This window comes from Symphalangus syndactylus, chromosome 1, assembly GCF_028878055.3.
Source record: "Symphalangus syndactylus isolate Jambi chromosome 1, NHGRI_mSymSyn1-v2.1_pri, whole genome shotgun sequence".
NCBI classification, from domain to species: Eukaryota; Metazoa; Chordata; class Mammalia; order Primates; family Hylobatidae; genus Symphalangus; species Symphalangus syndactylus.
The window spans coordinates 121,854,149-121,873,522 of NC_072423.2; the positions used below are offsets into that span (position 1 = coordinate 121,854,149).

General features: G+C 52.2%; 3 protein-coding genes across 39 annotated transcripts in view; 1 reads left to right on the top strand and 2 right to left on the bottom strand.

Moving 5' to 3' along the window:
- TTC21A (tetratricopeptide repeat domain 21A) overlaps positions 1–4,858 on the bottom strand; it is a 31,183-nt gene extending 26,325 nt beyond the window's left edge. For all 12 annotated transcript variants that reach the window (XR_010114144.1, XR_010114143.1, XM_055281957.2 and 9 more), the window contains exons 1-4: positions 4,535–4,858; positions 3,188–3,317; positions 2,268–2,378; positions 1,391–1,557 (exon numbers count right to left, since the gene is read on the bottom strand). Coding sequence is in view for 10 of the 12 variants with exons in the window: in XM_055281957.2 (XP_055137932.1) it covers positions 1,391–1,557; positions 2,268–2,378; positions 3,188–3,317; positions 4,535–4,858 (732 nt within the window). In the remaining 2 variants the exon portion in view is untranslated. The remainder of the gene's footprint in view (positions 1–1,390; positions 1,558–2,267; positions 2,379–3,187; positions 3,318–4,534) is intronic.
- GORASP1 (golgi reassembly stacking protein 1) lies at positions 4,536–16,037 on the top strand. Of its 13 annotated transcripts, none has more exons than XM_055282163.2 (9): positions 4,536–4,919; positions 8,840–8,920; positions 9,512–9,715; positions 11,312–11,398; positions 11,537–11,667; positions 11,910–12,108; positions 12,936–13,086; positions 13,546–13,698; positions 13,951–16,037. In XM_055282163.2, exons 1-9 carry the CDS (start codon positions 4,857–4,859, stop codon positions 14,202–14,204), a joined length of 1,323 nt encoding a protein of 440 aa, XP_055138138.1. In that variant the 5' UTR covers positions 4,536–4,856; the 3' UTR covers positions 14,205–16,037. The 13 variants fall into 13 exon arrangements, with proteins under 13 accessions (XP_055138138.1, XP_055138165.1, XP_063467847.1 ...); XM_055282190.2 differs by having other exon boundaries at positions 4,786–4,919; positions 11,537–11,626; positions 11,959–12,108; XM_063611777.1 differs by having other exon boundaries at positions 4,786–4,919; positions 14,338–14,572.
- Positions 16,031–19,374, bottom strand: part of WDR48 (WD repeat domain 48) — a 44,157-nt gene continuing 40,813 nt past the window's right edge. For 6 of the 14 annotated variants that reach the window (XM_055282028.2, XM_063611557.1, XM_055282018.2 and 3 more), the window contains 2 exons: positions 18,633–18,825; positions 16,031–18,050 (listed from right to left, as the gene is read on the bottom strand). In XM_055282028.2, the coding sequence (XP_055138003.2) occupies positions 17,955–18,050; positions 18,633–18,825 (289 nt within the window). In that variant the 3' untranslated portion in view covers positions 16,031–17,954. Of the gene's footprint in view, positions 18,826–19,374 lie in introns of all 14 variants that reach the window. The other 8 variants (XR_008658398.2, XR_010114147.1, XR_010114150.1 and 5 more) reach the window with 2 other exon arrangements.

Here is a 19,374-nt window from a genome sequence, read left to right on the forward strand (position 1 = left end):
CAACCCAGCCTGCACATGATCCACACTTTGCCACCCAAAACCCTGAGGCCGTCAGGCACAGCCCCACGCAGATCCCAGGGCAGCTGGCTCTCTCTCATGACCAGGTCTCCCATTGTTGCTTTGTCTGGAAATGCCCTGGACAGCACCCCTCCCACTCCCAACCAAACCCCTTCACCTGATGTCCATTACCACTCCTTACAACTCAGCCTCAGAGGCCCCTGCTTAGCAGACCTCCCTCCCTGTACCCCTACAGCTCTCCATGACCCTTACTGAGGCACACTCACCTATCCTGTCATTGCCTGTTTACACAGGGGTCAGGAGCCAACATGGGGGCCTACGCACGGCCACTCTTGATCTCTTCACTCCTTAGGCCAGCACAAGGTCTGGCCCTGCATAGGAAGCCCAGGAATGCCCTCTGAGTGGGTGAGCAGGAACCATTCTGAGCTTGTGGACCTCGCTGGTTCCATGTTAGCCTTCACCCAGCCTCCCCAGGCAGATGGGGAGGGCCAGGCCTGGGAAGCAGACTTGGAAGAGCCCTGCCCTAAAGCACCCCTCTTGATGGCCTAGATCAGTATTTCTCTATTATAGTTCTATTTCTGTTTTTCTATTATCTATCCTAAGGAGTCTCTTTAGATACTGTTTTCTAATCAATCCCTCCCCCTCCAAGAAATGTTAATGCCTCAGATATACCATATCTGTGTATTGTATACTGTATATATATCTGTGTTTTATACATAAAGAGTAAGATTTTTTTTGCCCCCCTCCCCCAGGGACCATGTCTACACCCTTGAAAATTGATATCAGCCCTGCTGAGAAGGCATGGCCTAGACTGAGGCTTCAAATTCCATATTAGTGCAGATATACAGTATATGGGCTGCACTGCATGAGCCACCATTCAATTCCAGCAGAGCACTTCAGGGAGGGAATAGCCCAGTATGGCCAGCTCATCTGGGTCTTCAAAAGAACCAGTAAGTCTGGACCAGCCTGGGCAACATGGCAAGACCCAGTCTCTACAAAAAATGTAAAAACTACCTGGGTGTGCTGGCACACACCTATGGTCCCAGCTACTTGGTGGGCTGAGGTGGGAGGATTGCTTGTGCCTAGGAGGTTGAGGCTGCAGTGAGGTCTCAAAAAAAAATTTCTTAAGAATATGGTGCAAGCCATAGAAAATCTATCTAGAGATCAGACTCTGTGTACAAATGCCAATGTGTAACCTCTGCTAAGCCCAGAGACAACATGCGTGGGGCACCTGTGAGAGCCGGTGTTTTGTCAGTGCCTGGGTGTGGCTCTCCCCCAGTTTCAGGGCCCTTTGTGGGAATGAAGCCCACCCTGCTATTATGTGTTTGGATGCTGCTTTCTTCGCCTGTTGTCCCCATGGTGTGGTGAGTACCTCTCTGAAGCCTCTAGAGATCTTCAGCATGCGGTCAATGTACTCTTTGGCCTTGTCATGGCGGCCTATGAGCCAGAGGAAGAGGCCAGCATAGTACAGTGCAGTCCCACTGACTGTCTTGCGTATTTCCTTCAGGCTGTACTCAAGCTCCTGAATTGCTTCTCGGTCTGTAAATCCAAGAGCGAAGGAAGAGGGAGAGTTAGGATGTGGAAGTCTGCCTGGTTCTGCATGGGCCACCGAGGGCCCAGGGAACTACCTCTGGGTCTCCCTCAGACACTGTGGATCTCCTTCAACATATGCAGCACACCGCATGCAGCCCAAGGCCTGGAAACCAGCAGTACCTGCCCTTGAGATGCTGCAGGGGCTGCCCCGGCCTGGACTCAGGTGTGCTGTCTGAGATTATCTTCTCTTCTCTGTGCCCAGCAGTGTGCTGAGCAGGCAGACCAAACCAAAATCCTTAGCCTCAGGCCCACAACTTATTATGAGTAAGGAAATAGTAGTCTGTAGTCTCTCTTGGACCCTCTCCCTGACTCTAGAAATGTGGAGATTAGGCGCAGAATTATATATATTGGCTTGGTTTTTCTGACAGGATCTTGGCAAAGAAGAAGGGTGTTTCCCCAACTCTTGGGATCTGGAGCATGGGCCCCTCCCACTGTCATGGGCTCTGCCTGCTTCCACTCAGTTGGGCCCAGGCATGGAGTCTTCTCCCAGGCCTCCAGAGGGAGAGGAACAGCAGCCACTTCTCACTGGTTAACAGCATCTGCACAGCCACCAGGGCACATACCTCCTTTGGCAGCCCTTGAAGGGCTGTGTATCTCTGGGGCAGGGCTTTCTTTCCCCTGGTGGGCCAGGCCTGGCTGAGCATGGTGGCACTCACCAACGATTTCACATCTTTTGTGAGCATAAATGAGGGCCATGGTGGAGCACAGGGACACGTCTGGGTGATGCCTGATGCTTTCCAGGTCACTGATGGCATCCTGGATGTGCTCTGCAAAGATAGTCCACATAGTTATACTCTCAAGCTCCATGACTAGAGGACATGAGACTCTGTAGCTGACCCAACAGCTCAGCACTACCTGCTGGACTAACTGGTCTGAAAGGTCCCCAGTGACCCAAGTTCCCTGAAGATTGGGGCTCTTTGAAAGAGCTGCTGGTAACATGGTCCAGGCTGTTAGGGGCTGGAAATCTTGGACTTGAAAGGTGTACCTGTGAGTACTTGTAGGGATATGTGTGAGGCTGCAATTATTAGCTGTGTCAGTTCTGAAGAAGGACCTCGGGCAGGGCATTCCCAGCTACTGCTCAAGAGCCACTGATTATATTTATCCCTCCATGTCCTCAGATGTTGGCCATGGGCTATTTGGCCAGTCTTCAGCCCAGGACCACCTTCTGAATGCCAGCCCATCTGCACCTGCATGGGTCCCACTCCTCTCCCTGTACCTGTACCATACCCACCTGTCCTCACACCTACCTCTTCCTCCTCCTTTGCCTGCATTACCAGTTCTCAGCTTCCAGGCCTGGAATTACTTCGACGATCATGCAGCTATCTCTCTAACCACTCATTTTACAGAGAGGGAACCCGAGGTGCAGAGCAGGGATAGTGAGCGCTCTGAGGTCTCAAAAGTCAACTAGATATGGATTACGTAGACCTCTGTGGATTCCTGTGGGAATCCAGCCGCTGAGTGTGAAACTGTTTTTATGGGACCATAACTAGGATACAAGGAGGCATCCAGGTGGAGCCAGAGTGTTAGGGCCGGGCTAGTGCCTGGGGTCACAAGACCAACACTGCCAAGTCCTTACCTTCTCTGAGGACTCCGTAGGCTTTAAAGAACTTCAACACAGGGTCATTGCTGAATTTTTCCAGGCCCACAGCTGCAGCCTGCTGCACATGGTGGAAGTATTTTTCCTGGCTATAGTAAATGATCCCAGCCTGTATGAAGGAAGACACAGCTGCAACAGCCCAGTCCCTTCTCTGTCTCTGTTCTGTCCCAGATGGGATGAGACCTGCTCCCTTCCCTATCCCCTGCTCCTCCTCAGTTCTGCAAAGGGAAGAGAAAGAGGAAACACTCAGGCCTCATCCTGTCCTCTAACAGCCCTGGGAGCAGCTCCATGCAGTTTTCCCAGGAAAGAGTTTGGAGGTGTTTGGGGGATTGCCAACAGATTCTGGTTCACCTGTGATGGGGAATTCAACCCAGGCTTTGTCTTAGGAAGGGAATAAGGGGGGAAAAATGAGGACAAGTAATAAGAAAAATTACACCAATTGTAGTTACAAGTTATTATGGGCTTCATATCCACTATCCTGTGCATGGTCCTCTCAGTATCTTTCACAGCTAAGGAAGCTTAAGCCCATGGAAACTATAGCTTGACAAAGGGGCTGAGATTTTAAAGCTAAGTTTCACTTCCCCTAAGGTTTGTGGGCGCTAGGTTGGGAACAGATGTGGTTGGACTGTAAACATCCTCATGGGCCATATGAAAGAGCCCAGACACCATCCTAAGGGTAACAGAAAGCAGAATGGTTTTAAGGCGAGAGATGTTTTCAGATGTGCATTTTTGCAACAACCACTCTGGCTGCTTTTGCATGTGGGGGGTGTGTGCCGTGGTGGCAGCAGGGACTACTGATGCTGAAGAGAGCCAGAGCAGAGAAACCAGATGGGAGGGAGGCTATTGCAGGCGCTCAGGGGGAGAGATGGTGCTGGTTCTGGGCTAGAAGATAAAAAGATAAAAAGAAAACCCAGGAGACATCAAAGAGCTGGCATTTCTTGTAGACAGGATTAGAAGACGAGTATAGGGAAGAGGTATGAGTTACGGCTAGGAGATTAAATGGTGAAGCCATCAACGGGTGGGAGACGCAGGCGAGAGTGAGCTGGGTGGAAGAAGAAGGGATGATGACAAGAAGGGATAATGATAGTGATGGGATGCGCTGGTTTGGGGTAGCTCAAGAACCGGGGATGCTAATTTGGGGCTCAGGGTGCGCAGAAGCCACCGGAGAAGACGCCCTTGCCAGGGAGAGTGGGGCAAGAAAGGGCAGGACCACCTGATATAACTGAGGACAGCGAAGGGTGGCAGGAGAGTAGCAGGGCACGAGGTCTCTGCGTCAGGGGCGGGGAGTCACGAGGGAGCGGTCGGACAGCGCCCGGGCCCACGCACCATAAGGGAGGAGTCATTGCTGCTCATCTCGGACCGCTCGCGGCTCCGAGTCCGGGTCTGGTGGGGCGGTGCAAAGCCGGATTCCCGAGGCAGGGTCGTGGGCACTCTATCGCGGCTGGCGGTTGAAGGCGTTACAGTCCTTGGAAACCGAGCTGCTAGCCGGTTGCTAGGAGCGTCAGTGTCTGGAGTGGGAGGAACAAAGCGCCCCACGTCACAAGGCGCAGGAATCGAGCGCCGAGAGAGCGAGTCCGTGCTACTGGCGCCGGGTCGGCCCGGGTAGGCGCGGCGGGACTGGACCTGGGTGCCGAGCGGAGCCGCTGCCATGGGCCTGGGCGTCAGCGCTGAGCAGCCCGCAGGCGGCGCCGAGGGCTTCCACCTCCACGGGGTGAGTTGCCGCCGCGGCGCCGGTGACCTTGGCTGGGCGCCCGCAAACCCGCGCCCGGCCGTCCGGTCGCCGGCTGGCTGGCGACTGCGGCGGGGTCCTGGCCTGAGTGTTTCCGCCTGGGTGGCGGGCGGTGCCCCCTGCCCGGTGGGAGCCGCCAGGGAGAGGCGTCCTCGCGGGACTCCCGGACCCTGGCTAGTCTGCGGCCGCGGTCGGGCCCAGCGCCCGCCCCAAGTGCCAGCAGTGCCGGAAGCGGAGCGTTTTCCTGGTCGGGCCGCCGGGAATGGCGCTCCTCCGGGGTGAAGAATGCACCACTGCCAGTCGGGACGCACTCGTGCACTTAGCACACATTTACGCTCGCCTGCCGCGGGCCGCTCTCCGTGCTGGACCTGAGAAGAGAGTCAGCCACGCCGAGGACAGTCCCAGGGGCCGGGGTAACCGAGTGGATGCAGCTGCGGAGGAGCCCGTCGGCGCGCGTCCTGCCAGTCGTAGGGTCATAAGGGCTTCCGAGGGTAGAGGACCGGTGCAAACCAGCCACGGGATAGTGGGGAGCGGGAGGGCCGGGAGAGTGCTGCAGAATCCTCGAGGACAGCGTTTGCAGCTGGGGAGGGTCCCAGCCTTTAGATGCCGCTACATGGAGGTCTGGGCGAGCAGGCTTCCGGAAAGTGGAGACGGAGTGGGGTTCCTAGAACGGAGTGTGCTGTGAAGGTGAGGAGAGGGGCCCGCAGCCGGATGGAAATTTGTGCCTGCGGTGAGGGAAGGGCTATAATGTAGGTGAGAGGGGCTGGGGGTCTGACCCCGGAGCGCTGCGGGGAAGAGGCGTCCCTGCACCCCCCTTTCCCTAGTGAAAGGCAGCTGGATGCAGAGATGAGTAGAGACACGCAAGTTTGTCGGTTTGTGGGTTTTGAAGGTAGGGTCTGTTGCCAGCTAACCACATGAGAGGGCTAAAAGTTTCTTAACGTGAAAACCAGGCTGGCTTGGAGAACCCAGAGTTGACAGGATTTGTGCTTGGGAATGGGTTTTCTTATGGTGAGACACCAAACAGCAAGCGTGGACAGTGGAATGCATCCAGCCAGGAGCATCTTCCAACAGGTTTGATTAAAGGCAAAGGAACTCAGGATATTGGCAAGAGGAGGGGTGGGGCGATGATGGGAGCTTCGAAGACGGGAGGGGCCTGCCTGATGGAGAAGGACAAATCGCAGAGGGACCAGGGATCAGAGGTTGTCAATCACAAAAATATAGTTTTGAGCTCCTACTCTGGCAGGCAGAATTCTAAGGCTCTAGAGATAAAGCAGTGAACAGAACAAACATGGTCCCTGTTCTCCTGGAGCTGACATTTGGATGATGGTAGGGAAAGAAGGGAAATGAAAAAATACATGGTAGGTGGTAATTACCAGTGATAAAAATAAAGCAGGTTAAGGGGATACAGAATGGTGAGTGGGTGCTATTTTTGATAGAGTGGTCAGGAAGGGCCTCTTCTCAAGTCACATTAGAACAGATGCTTCTGAAGGAAGTAAAGAGTGGACAATACAGATATTTAGGGGAATAGTAGTATTCCAGGCAGAAGGACCAGCTTGTGCAGAGGCCTGGAGGTAGGTTGTGCTTGTGTGTTTGAGGAAATGCCAGGTGAGGCTGGTGTGCTTGGGTGGTGTGGCCAGTGTGAGGAAGAGACCAGAGCAGACCATGTAGGACCTTGCCTGTTGTCCTGAAGATTTAAGATTTTATTCTGAGATGTAGAACCATCAGGAGGTTTTAAATGGAGGAGTGGCATGACCTACTTACATTTGACAACATTGAAGAACAGCTGTGCTGCATTCTAGAAATATTGGCACCTTGCTGTGTGCCCAATACTTTGGAGAAGTCGCTGCCCCCAGCGAGCTTAGAGTAGTGGCAGATTCACCAGGAAACAGCTGTTAGGAGAGGGCAGTGGTTAGGGGGAGGGCTCTGGGTTGGATTTCCTGGGGTCAAATTACTGAATTACTGAGTACTTGGTCTCATCTGTCATTTGAGGTTATTAAAAAGGTTAAATGATACATAAAACAGGTGAGGTGGTGCCATCCCCTGGCACTCAGCCAACCAGCCCTTAGTAAGTGTAAGCTGTGATCACTGTGAGTTCCATTAGGTTCCCTGATTGGGAAAGATAGGGTGGGAGCATGAGGAAAGGCAGCACTATAGGGCCGTGGGGCAGGCTGTGATGGGAGCCCCTGAGGGAGCTGGATGGCAGGCAGTGGTTTCTGCAGGGGGAGCAGTACAGTGGGCAGCTGCATAGATTATTTCAGCTGCGGAGCCATAGTGAGTGGTGATGAGGCCCCAGGTGAGAGAAGTGGAGTGTAGCCAAGCAGAGGACAAAGCCACAGGAGAGGGTGGTGGAGGTACTGGATGGGTCAAGGAGGCCAGACCTGGGGCCTGAGCCTCTGGACCTCATTCATGATGGAGAGCAGCTGACATGCAATACTGGGGAGTGGGGAGGGGAGTAGGCAGGCACCTGACGTGGAGTTATTTGGAAGTGGCCCTGATTAGGGAGGGGCACTGTCCCCAAGCTGTTCCTGAATAACTGTCCTGTCCTGTGGTTTTTGAAAGATCCCCTCACCCCAAGGGTTAGAGGGCAGGGCCCAGAGCTCCCCTGCAGCGGGGCCTGGGAGCAGCTTGCCTACTGGGCCAGGCCAACTAGGGCCAGATCTGATTTCTGGGCTGCACTCACTCCCTTTGGAAGCCATGGCAGCTTCTGGAGGTGATAAGGAGGGGCTCAGTTGGTGATGCTGCCAGAAGGGATCCTAATTCAGGGGCAAACTGGCCTTGATCCCAGCAGTTTGTTCTCAGCCTAGTCTTCATGAGCTCTCTTTCAGGTTGGGGAATCCAAAACTGGAGGGGCTGGTGTGTAGCAGGAGTCACAGGGCCTTTCCCATGAGGAAGCAGCAAGAGCCTAGGTCCTGTGCCCTCTGGGCTGGGTCTGGCTGCTGTCCACGCCAACAGGTCATCAAATGCCCGCAGCCAAAGGCCTGAGGGTGTGGGCCCATCTTCGGGTCTAGGGCCTTGGGACAAAGCCTGCATTGTTTAAGCCAGGCTCTGTAAATGGGGCTTTTGGGATGGATTTCTGCCACAGCCTGCAAAGCCTGGTTGTTGTGCTTTTGGAGACAGCAGTGAGGTGGGGAGTTCAGGGAGGGGCAGGGAGCACCCTGGGAATGGGAATGCTTCCTGGAGGAGGTATCCTGCACAGGCATGGAGGCTACACTATGAGGCTGGTAGAGCAGCTGAGCCACTGGGGGCTCCTCAGTCCAGAGCCAGGCTGTGGGGATTGGCACTGCCCACTCACTGGGCTCCCTGGCTCAGGCCCAGTTCTACCGCTGGGGTCTGCTTCTCTGCCAGTGGCTTTCAGTACCTGCTGGACTGAGCCTGGGCCTCCCACCCCAGAGGCTGGGGTGCAAGCTGGGATCTGGCTGCAAGCTGCCTTTCCCACTCCTCTTTCTGAGTACAGCCCTGGGTGTATCCCTCCCGAGGCCTGCCCACTTCCACTGCACGTCAGGGCCCTCCCTTCTTGTCCATTCTAAACCTTTCTGGTAAACCCTTTTGGCTTTCCGGCCAACCCTAGCCCAGCCATCTGGAGCAGCATTCCCACAGGCCTGGGCCAGCCTGTCTCCATACTGCCTCCTGGGAGCCCCTAAGGATGTCCTGGGCTATAAGCCATTTCTGAAAGCATCTGTGGATCATAATCAGGAAGGAGCCATTTTCCTAAGAGGAAAATTTGTGCCCGTGAAGGTAGCAAGAGGCCATGGAGTGAACCTTGAGAATGCCCAGAACAGTTCATGCCAGGCATGTGTTCTGGCTGGCACACTGGGAGTGCTGATGGTTCCTGAAATGGGGGAGAGGACTACTTGGAGAGTCCCAGGGTTGGTGCAGTGACTGTGGCCTTTGCTGTGGGACAGGTGCAGGAGAACTCCCCAGCCCAGCAGGCGGGCCTGGAGCCCTACTTTGACTTCATCATCACCATTGGGCACTCGAGGCTGGTGAGTTCCCCAACCTGCTTCTGCTTTGCTTGCTTGTGTGTGTGTGTGTGTCTCCATCTGTCCCACAGGGGTCCACAGTCTACCTTTCCCTCCCTTTTTTTCGAAAGGGAGTCCCAGCCCTGTCTCCCCTTCTTCCAGGGCTGTACTCAGAGCCTGACTGGGGCCCTGCCCAATGCTCAGCTTCTGAGCTCTCTGGGGTGGACAGAGGACAGATGGCCTCTTGGAGGTGGCCACAAGGCCCAAGGGGCCTGCCTCCTGGGGCGTGAGGGATATGAGGGCCCTGGCCAAGGGGCAGCTGAGAGTGGGGCAGCACTGGAATGCTGTGGATCCGGGAGGCTTTTTGCTTGCTTTGTTTTTTCTGGCAGGCTGAGGAAGGTTTGGCAGTGCTTGGGGAAGGTGGGGGTCCCAGTGGCTGCAGGCTCAACCCTGGTCTGTGAACCTGGCCCATCCACTACCTTGGCCCATCCCCACAGTGACCCTGCTGAGGGCTGCTGCCCACTAAGGCCCTTGCCCCATCTCAGGCCCAGACTTGTCTGAGGGTCCTAGCCTGGGCATGAGGTGGCCTTGGAGTCAGCCCCACTGCCCCCACAGAACAAGGAGAATGACACCCTGAAGGCACTACTGAAAGCCAATGTGGAGAAGCCCGTGAAGCTGGAGGTGTTCAATATGAAGACCATGAGGGTGCGCGAGGTGGAGGTGGTGCCCAGCAACATGTGGGGCGGCCAGGGCCTACTGGGTGCCAGCGTGCGCTTTTGCAGCTTCCGCAGGGCCAGTGAGCAGGTGTGGCATGTGCTGGTGAGTGTGGGGTATGGCAGGGCAGGGTGTGTTGGAAGGATGAGTTTACTGGGGCAGGTCTGGGTGTGGGCAGGGTGTGAGGGTGGGACACACAGGAGTGGGGCGGGAGCCTTGGAGCAGTGGCCAGGGAAGACTGAGGGCAGGATGTGGTCTCATTCCAGTGTCCCAGAGAGGGCAGCTCATTACTACCTGAACAGTGTACGTTGCTTCCTGTTAGCCATGACTTTGGGTACTTTCTTACCTTCTATACCTAGGTTACTTAATTTGAAAGGTAGAAATACCATCTACTGGAATGGTGGTTGGACTGCTGGAGTGCTGCTGCTTTTATTATTCTGTGTGTGTGTGCACACACACACACACACAGCCATGTGTTGCATGACAACGTTTCAGTCAACCACGGACTGCATATACAATAGTGGTCCCATAAGATTATAATACCATATTTTTACTGTACCTGTTCTATGCCTGAATGTTTAGACACACAGATACTTAATTGTGTTACAGTTGCCTACAGTACTCAGTATAGTAACATGCTGTGCAGGTTTGTAGCCTAGGAGCAATAGGCCATAGCATATACTCCAGGTGTGTAGTAGGGTATGTGTAGGTTAAGTTCACTCTATGATGTGTGCACAACAATGAAGTCAACTAACAATGCATTTCTCAGAATATATCCCTGTCATTAAGCAACGTGACTGTAAATATACTGTTTTTTCTGGTATATTGTTATATGATCAATCGATATCTTAATGAACCTCAGTGACCAAGCTGTCATAGATGTTAGTCTGTCCACAGACACACGTGCACACCCAACACCTGTGCCCATTTATGGTATCTAAGTTCTTGAATGCTCAGTCCTGTAGCCTGGTGGAAGGAGGGTGCTCTGAACTAGAAGTGGGCTGGTTTGTTTTCTAGTCACTTATTTTTCTCACTGACTTCTTGGGAGAGCCTGGCCAAGTTTCTCAACTTTCACAGCCTGCCTTAATCTGCCCATGAGGTTAAGGGGACTGATGATGCAAATTCCTTTGCATTTCCCAGGGAGACTGGGAGATTGGGAGTGGTGGAACTTTCCAAGGGAGAAAGGAATCCTTATTTGTACCCAGTTTTGCTCATTGCCCTCACCTTCAACCCCTAGGGGTCTTTAGCCACATGCCTGCAGCAGAAGCAGCAAAGTAGTGGGTGCTGCTGTAGCCAAGGTGTGCTTTTCTTCTTTTCATATATTTATTTTTCTCAGTAACCCTATCATTAGGTACTGTGTATCTTACTTTTAATTGTGGGGAAACTGAGGCTAGGAGAGGTTCAATAATGTGTTTACAGTCATGTAGCTGGGCAGCTGGAGCCAGGACTTGAGCCCGGGGTCAGATTCCAGAGTCTGGTGCTGAGCCTTATCATGGTACTGCCCTCTGCTGGACAGGCTGTAGACCTGGGGGAGGTAGGGGAATGGAGGGGTGAAATGAGGGAGCATGGGCTTGAAGCCCTGCTTAGGGACAGAGGACAAGTGTCCCACTCACTACCTCAAGAGGCAGTTCCCCCTGCCCTTTCCCCTCTCCCAACCCTACCTCTAGTAGCATGGCCAGTGGTCTGTGGTTCTTTCACCAGGATGTGGAACCATCTTCACCTGCTGCCCTTGCCGGCCTGTGCCCCTATACAGACTATGTGGTTGGTTCGGACCAGATTCTCCAGGAGGTGAGCAACCCGCAGCTTGCCCCTCCCCAGACCCTCTGGATGTGGTGTGAAGAGAAGGGTGCTGTCCATGAGAAGTGTCTGGTTTTGTTGAGGCTTTAGCCCTGGAAGCAGGCCTCAGGTGCTATGCATTTCTCACAGTCCGAGGACTTCTTTACGCTCATCGAGTCTCATGAGGGGAAGCCCTTGAAGCTGATGGTGTATAACTCCAAGTCAGACTCCTGCCGGGAGGTGACTGTAACTCCCAACGCAGCCTGGGGTGGAGAGGGCAGGTACTTCGTGGGGTTGGAGGGCTGCAGGGCCAGGCGGGTGGGGCCTGACCATTGGGCATGGACCTCAGAGTTCTATGGTGGAGATGGAGGAGGGTTGGGCCCTGGGCCCAGGGATCCTGAGCCTGACCAGTATTTCAGAAGTACCCTTTTCAGCCCCCTTATTGCTGGTAGTAGGTGGGGATAGCAAAGGTAGGAGGGCCATGGGACAAGCCCCTGGATTGAATGTTTCTGGCCTTCGGCAGTCTGGGATGTGGCATTGGCTATGGGTATCTACACCGGATCCCAACTCAGCCCCCCAGCTACCACAAGAAGCCACCTGGCACTCCACCACCTTCTGCTCCACCACCTGGTGCCCCACCACCTGATGCCCTACCACCTGGACCCACCCCCGAGGACTCTCCTTCCCTGGAGACAGGTTCCAGGCAGAGTGACTACATGGAGGTATGTGGGGAGAATCTGCAGAGGTATGTGGGGAGAATCTGCCAACTGGGAAGACAGAAGACTCTAGAGGCTGCCCTTGGGGAGCCATCAGCAACCCTCCCCAGGGGCCTGTGGGGCCTTTGTGATCTGAGAGGCCCCTCTACTTCTGGGACCCAGTGGGAGCAGGCAGGCCATGCCTGGAGCAGTGAAACTCACTTTTGGCTTTCCTGCCCCTTGGGTCTAGAAGTGAGGGTGGAGGTGAAGCACCAGTTGTCATCTTCATTTCATGAGTGGGAAACTGAGGCTCAGAGATGGGTGCTTGCTGTGAGTTGTGGCAAAACTGGACAAAGGGCTAGGCCTTCAGAGCCACAGTTGGGATGGTTGTCTGGCCAAGTCTGCAGGGAAGTGCTGGCCCTGCCTTCACAGCTGATGAGTGGGTCCTCTGAGAGCACCTTTGGGCACTGGGCTAGTGCCTGGGGTCTAGGCCAGGGAGTGTTCAAGGATGTTCTCCAGGTGTGCCTGAATTCAAGGAAGCCCCTCTCTTCTTGTGAGTCATTGATGGGGCAAAGGGAATGTGTCAGGGCCAGGTGGGCACCTGGGATTCCTTGTCTGAGTGCAAAGAGTGCTCCCTCTCAGTGCCAACACTGCAGGGAGGCCAGGCCAGGCCCCTCAGGCCTGACTTCCTATCACCAATAGAAGAAGGGGTGGCTTATTAAGGCCATTTCCTTTCTTCAGGCAGAGCAATGCTCCTGGGACAAGTGGGGACTGGTGGTTAGGTTGGACTGCAAAATTCTTCACCTTGAGGCACTGTCCTGATTGTCCCCTACCCATTTCTTCTTCTTTCCTAGGCCCTGCTGCAGGCACCTGGCTCCTCCATGGAGGATCCCCTTCCTGGGCCTGGGAGTCCCAGCCACAGTGCTCCGGACCCTGATGGACTTCCCCATTTCATGGAGACTCCTCTTCAGCCCCCACCTCCAGTGCAGCGAGTCATGGACCCAGGTACTGGGCAGGCCCTGGAGAGGAGTGGGCCCCAGGCTTGGGGCTGGACTTTGGCAGCTATGTCAAAACTTTCCCCAGGCCCTGCTGACCCCTCATATCTCATGTACACCAAGATATTTAATAGTTGCATATCATCCAATCTAGTGTACAGATGGGGAGTCTGTAGTCCAGAGAAGAGAGGTGGCTTCCTTCAGGTCACACAGCAAACTGGAGACAGAGCAGAGGCTAGGTCCACTGCCACTGTGCTATTCCCATGATGACCAACTCCAGGCCCCTTTCTTTCCTCAGAAACAGGCAGTGTGGGAACCTCTTTGAGGTCGGGTGAGGGTTATCACCAGGGGCTGAGGAGATTACAGTCTCACAGGCTGGGCCAGATGCCCTAGGCAAGGTGAGCCCAGGGTGCTGCTTTCCAGCAGTCAGAGTTTCATGCTGGCAAAGAACTGCACCACCCTCCCCTAGGCTTCCTGGACGTGTCGGGAATTTCCCTCTTGGACAACAGCAATGACAGTGTGTGGCCCAGCCTGCCCTCTTCCACAGAACTGACCACCACAGCTGTCTCAACCTCAGGGCCAGAGGACATCTGCTCCAGCATCAGTTCTCATGAGCGGGGTGGTGAGTGGCCATCACCTTCCGAAGTCCTCTGGGAAGGACCCCGGGTTGTTGGGAAGGCTGCCCTCAATTCCTCAGCTGGGCAGAAGCGGGCCATTGGGTTGATACAGCCACACCAAGGCATTTGTACACTCCATCTCCAATCCCCCATCAAACCTGGAGTGGCAATGGGGGGCGGTCAGTGGGGTTACCGGCCCTATACACCATGGCCCTAGGTTCTTGCAGGCCTCCTCAGCCTGATCTTCTGTGTTGCAGGTGAGGCTACATGGTCTGGGTCAGAGTTTGAGGTCTCCTTCCTGGACAGCCCAGGTGCCCAAGCCCAGGTGGACCACCTGCCTCAGCTGACTCTTCCTGACAGTCTCACCTCTGCAGCCTCACCAGAAGATGGGCTGTCCGCCGAGCTGCTTGAAGCTCAGGCTGAGGAGGAACCAGCAAGCACAGAGGGCCTAGATATTGGGACGGAGGCTGAGGGGCTGGCCAGCCAGGCCCAGATCTCTACCACAGAATAACACCCTGGGCTGTGACAAGGCCCCTGATGAGATTTCATGAGGCCCAGATGTGGGCAGGTAGCCCGGGCTGCACTATGTGGTCAGCTCCATGCTGATCCTAGCCCTGTGCCTGATCCCAGCCCTGTGTGTTCAGCTTTCTAGGCTGTAGCTCCAAGTGATGTGCAGGGACTTCTGCTGGCAGGGGGCTTCTGTGTCCACTCAGACTCTACTTCTAGTGTCCAAGAGGTAACCTCCCAGCATTTATCCTGCCTGATAGTCCTGGCTTTGGGGGTTTCAAACAAGTCTTTCTGGGGTAGTAGAGGGCTGGGAGCAGCACCCCAAATTGTTTTATAGGAGCTGGGGTAGGAGAGGAAGGATTCTTTGCTGCTTCGGTGGGGCATGAGGCCTCAGTGGGTGGTTAGAGGGGGCCATGGGCCTTGTAGGAGGACATCTTTTGGCCATGTACCCTCAGGTCCAGTACTTGGTCCTGCTCTGGTCACTGGGGCTGCCCAGGAGGCAGCAGGTTCTGGTCATAATCCAATGTGAAGATGAGGTGAGAAAGGAAGGGGTTGCTGTCCAGTGTTGGCCTGTCGCTTTGATTCTTCCTGCACAGCTCAGCCCAACCCATCTGTACTGGAAGGGACCCTGGAGCCCTGGGACCACCCCCTTTCAAGTTCCAAACACTGAGTCCTCTGTCATGTGTCCTTTTCCCTAGGCTACAGTACTACACTTGGCTCAGGCTGGTCACCATGCTAGTCACAGGAGGGAGAGAGAGGCAGTGTACTTGCCCCCCTCTCCTGGAGGGAGGTGGGTTGGAAATTCTAGGCCCTTCAGCAGAGACCCATTTGTGCCCAGACCACAATATTTCTTCTTCCTCAGGGCCTACATGCCACAGACCTGTATCCCCAGTGGCAACTCCTGTTAGCTCCCAAACTTAAACAGTGATCTCTTCTAAATATACAAGGCATCTACCCAGCCCCAATAGTGAATAAAAGTCACAAATTTAAGTTCAACACCCTAAGCAATTTCTCAAAGCCAGTCTACCTGACTAGGTCTATCCCCACACGGTTCCCAACCCCAAGGGGGAATTAGGGGAATAGATTAAGAGTAGGTAAAGACCCTTTTATTCTTTTCTGTTGTAGGGGAGGAAGCTGTTCTCCCCACCCCAGGTGCCTTTGGAGGTTAAGGCTAGGTTAGGCCCTGCACTCCATCTGGGGACGGCCCCTCATCACCTGAAGTCCTCTGCTGTGTTGACTGGACCCTCACTTCCTACACTGCTAATTACTATGAAAGCTGCCTCTGGCCTTGTCTTCTAGCCTGTGCCTAGTTGAAAGTCTCACCCTTACAGGATCATTTGTAATCCTGGTGTACATGCAGGGAACTCAAGCTGTGTCAGGTATGCAGGACGAGGAATGTCTGCTCTGGGGGGCACAGACCAACTATATGGAGGGAGAGTCCCAAATCAGCAAACCCTTCATTTAAAGCAAACCCTTGTCAAGCCTACCAGAGCAGCTGATACATGCATAACAGTGAGGCACTGTGTCCTGGATCGTCTGGGAGCCCAATGTCAAGTCTGCAGGAATGCAGGAAGTAGAACAGAATCGCCACAGGACTGTTCTGGGGCCAGCTTCCCTTAACTCTGTAGCCTGGCAGTCTGACCTAAAGTTGCCCTCACCTGAAGGTTCTGGCCCTTCCCTCCCTCACTTTTACTTTCCCTTCCCCCATAAGTTGGAGGATAAAATGGTTATCAATGCTAATATTTCCAGGGAGAACATGAAACCAGAGGTTTCTTTCTCTGTAATCTGCTATGAAAGAAAACAGCAAATGAAAATAAATGTGTACTACACTTTGAAATATTTTAACTAAAGCCTTTATTCTATACAACTGTGAAATACAGATTTTTACCCTTTTGGCATTGCAGACTGTCAAATTTTCTGGAAACTGTATTACGGTTTGACTGGAGGGAAAGAAATACAATCATGCTGGGGGTCAGATCTATGACAGGAGGGGAATGCAGCCACCCAAGGCTTAGCACACAGGGCAAAATGACCCAGCAAAACCCATTTTTTTGCTCAAAGGCCCCTTGGGCAAACACAACTGAGGGCTGGTAAATAATTTTTTTTTTTTTTTTGCCATTAATTCACAACTATTGCTAAAAAATGTGCACCAAAAGCGCACTGTTGTATCCAACAGATAGAAAGGACTTTTAAAAAAAAGAAGCTGGTTGCTCTCTGAAGAAGGGAGAAAGACCATTTCAACTTATTAGAAATGTGGCCACGTCTTTGCTCACTTCTTCGAAGTGCAGGTGGCAATGGCCTGTCCAGTTTCCAAAGGAAGCTGACTAGCAGTGAGGGAACCCTGTCTCTGCAGTTGTGCGATCAGAGTATCTTAAATAGTAAGGTATGGACTTAGGCCCATCAGCTGCCCCCAGCCAAACCTGTGAAGATGTAGAAAAGAAAAAACATTCCCTGCCTCCCTCCCTAGTCCCTGCTATGGTGGAGGCAGGCCACACACAAGCTAGGGAGGCAACTGGACTGGAATCAACTGCCCTCTGAAGGCACTTGTGCTTCTGGCTTCATACAGGAGGCTTGTCTTACAGTTTTATGGGGGTGGACCATTGATTTACTCTGAATACAAATGACCTTGGGGAGAATCCAAAGTATTTTCTGCCAAAAGTAGAAGTGTTTATCCCCAATAAGTTACATTCTATACAAGATCCAAATGATTCTATGAAACTGTTAGATTGTTAGAACAGTGAAAAGATCTGGATACAGGTATAACAAAAACCTGCATATAAAACTTTGGAAAAACAAATATGTATACTTCCAGGATATGAATATCAAATTAACTCACTATGATCTCCCTTTATTCTGACACCATAAATTTTAGGTAACATTTGAATGAAACTGAAATTTCATCATGGTCTTAAGTTTTGATGGTGTCATGCTGCTCATCCAGAGCAAGAACCTGTGGTCTCAGCTCGCTTTGTGTAAATAAAACTGGACACAGTGGAGGAAGGAGTGAAATGGCTGCACCTCCCTGGGGCTGCCTCAAAGCCAGGACATCATGGGAGGTGCAGCATCGCTAGGCACGGGCTGCACAAACTCTGGCCCAGCAGTCCAAGTGCTATGATCCAGCACCTGGAATTTCAACAGATCTTCCTACAAGAACACATCTGAGATGCAATATTAAAAACAAGCCCAACATTAATCCTTTATTATGAAATGGGCTGGTTCTCAAATTGTACAACAGCAAATTCCCATTAAAAATAACTGTCTTAAACGGTGAAAACAATTTGATTTTTTTATATGACAAACTTGGAAAAAGCCTTCATATCTATTGCATGAATGGAATGTACTCTTTTAGAAAAGCTACAGAGTGTGTGGGTTTGAAGTTGAAACAGACAGTTGTGGCCCGACTGAGGTGTCTCTAACAAGTGTTAACGGACAGATAAGGTCCTTTGAAACAAAAGGAGGAAGCAAAGTCTGCACTGGCCTATTGTCAGTCTTCTGTACATCTTGAAAGGCATAGTCTGCTTGGGGCTCTTCTGCTCTTGCACTCTGCTTCCCTGGGGACAGCTTAATCTACACATGGAGACTGGTTTCTATATTACATCTCGATTAGTCACTTCAATTGAAAGATAATCTCGGTCCATACCAAATCAGCCGTTAGAAGTCTTGCTCCCGTTGGGGCTCAGTGGGCTTCCTAGGACTACTCTTGGGGCCATAGAGGAAGGTCGTAAATGAATACCCAGGAGCATTAGCCCACCCTTCACGTGGACTTCTGACGGTAATGGAGGGTGAGGTCTCCACCACTCTTCCATATGAAGTGTTTCACTGTTCGAAGGTCCATATTTGGATCCAAAACCTGAATAGCCAAAATTAAATTTAAAAATTTCAAAGTCTCTAATATCTAAAACCTTTATCATTAACTCAGGGACTCTCATCAGGTGATCCAGCTTGCTCACTCCTCCCCTATGCCTGGTATCCAATTCTTGCTGTCACAGCTTCCATGCATGCGGGAATGAAATTGGGCTTAGTGAGATGTACATCTTTTGTGACTATGCCAGAAACACCAGGCCATCTTTCAGCCATTCCTCTGAGGATATGTTTTGAGTGCATCTTGATTTAAAAAACAGTTCTGCCATTTCTCCGCACACCTTCACTCTAAATCATAAACTAACATGGCACATGCTGCTTTGCAAATCAGGAAGACCATGTGTCTTTTTCTTGTCAGAAAAAAAAGCTACCAGCACATCCACATTTGTCTATCCCTTCTCTGAAAATCTCCCCAGCAGTAAAAAGGAGCTTTAGGGTGGGCTTTAGGTGGGAGAGGCCCAGGGCTCCTTAGAGCCCCTCTAAAAGTAGAAGCCCCCCACCCAAAGGCATGTAACTCTTGATGAGCACCAGCACTGGAAAAATTGGGGCTGTAGTCCTCCAGTCCACTTACCTGGTCCTGGCACAAAAGTTCAATTTTCTCCTCTGCCAACACAGCAATATCTTCTTCTTTTTCTTGTTCTCCTGGTTTTTCATTATTAGAAGAGCTAGTGGTTTGAGACTCATTATCCAAGTTGATAATTTTTTCATAAACATGTTCCATAACTTTTCGGACTTGGAGCATGTCACTAGCAGACAGTCTATCTCTGTAAAAAAGCAATGGCATATTGTGACATCAGGGAAATCACTAGATATTATTTCTTCCATATTATTTTTCTTTGATGCAAACATTTTATAAAGATGAAAAATAAACCAATAAATGTTTTTAGTCATTACCTTAATCCATTTTTAGAGCTGCCGAAAGATTTTCCACAGTGTCCTTCTAAGACACAGTTTATGTACAACTAAATAAGATTAATATATGTTCTTAAAACTTACATATACAGGCCAGGCGTGGTGGCTCGTGCCTATAATCCCAGCACTTTGGGAGGCCAAGGCAGGTGGCTCACTTCAGATCAGGAGTTCAAGACCAGCCTGGCTAAGCAACATGGTGAAACCCCGTCTCTACTAAAATACAAAAAATTAGCTGGGCATGGTGGTGTACGCCTGTAATTCCAGCTACTTAGGAGGCAGAGGCTGCAGTGAGCCAAGATCACGCCACTGCACTCTAGCCTGGGTGACAACAGAGCGAGACTCCATCTCAGAAAAACAAACAAAAACACTTACATATACATACATAGTAGCCTTCTGGGTTT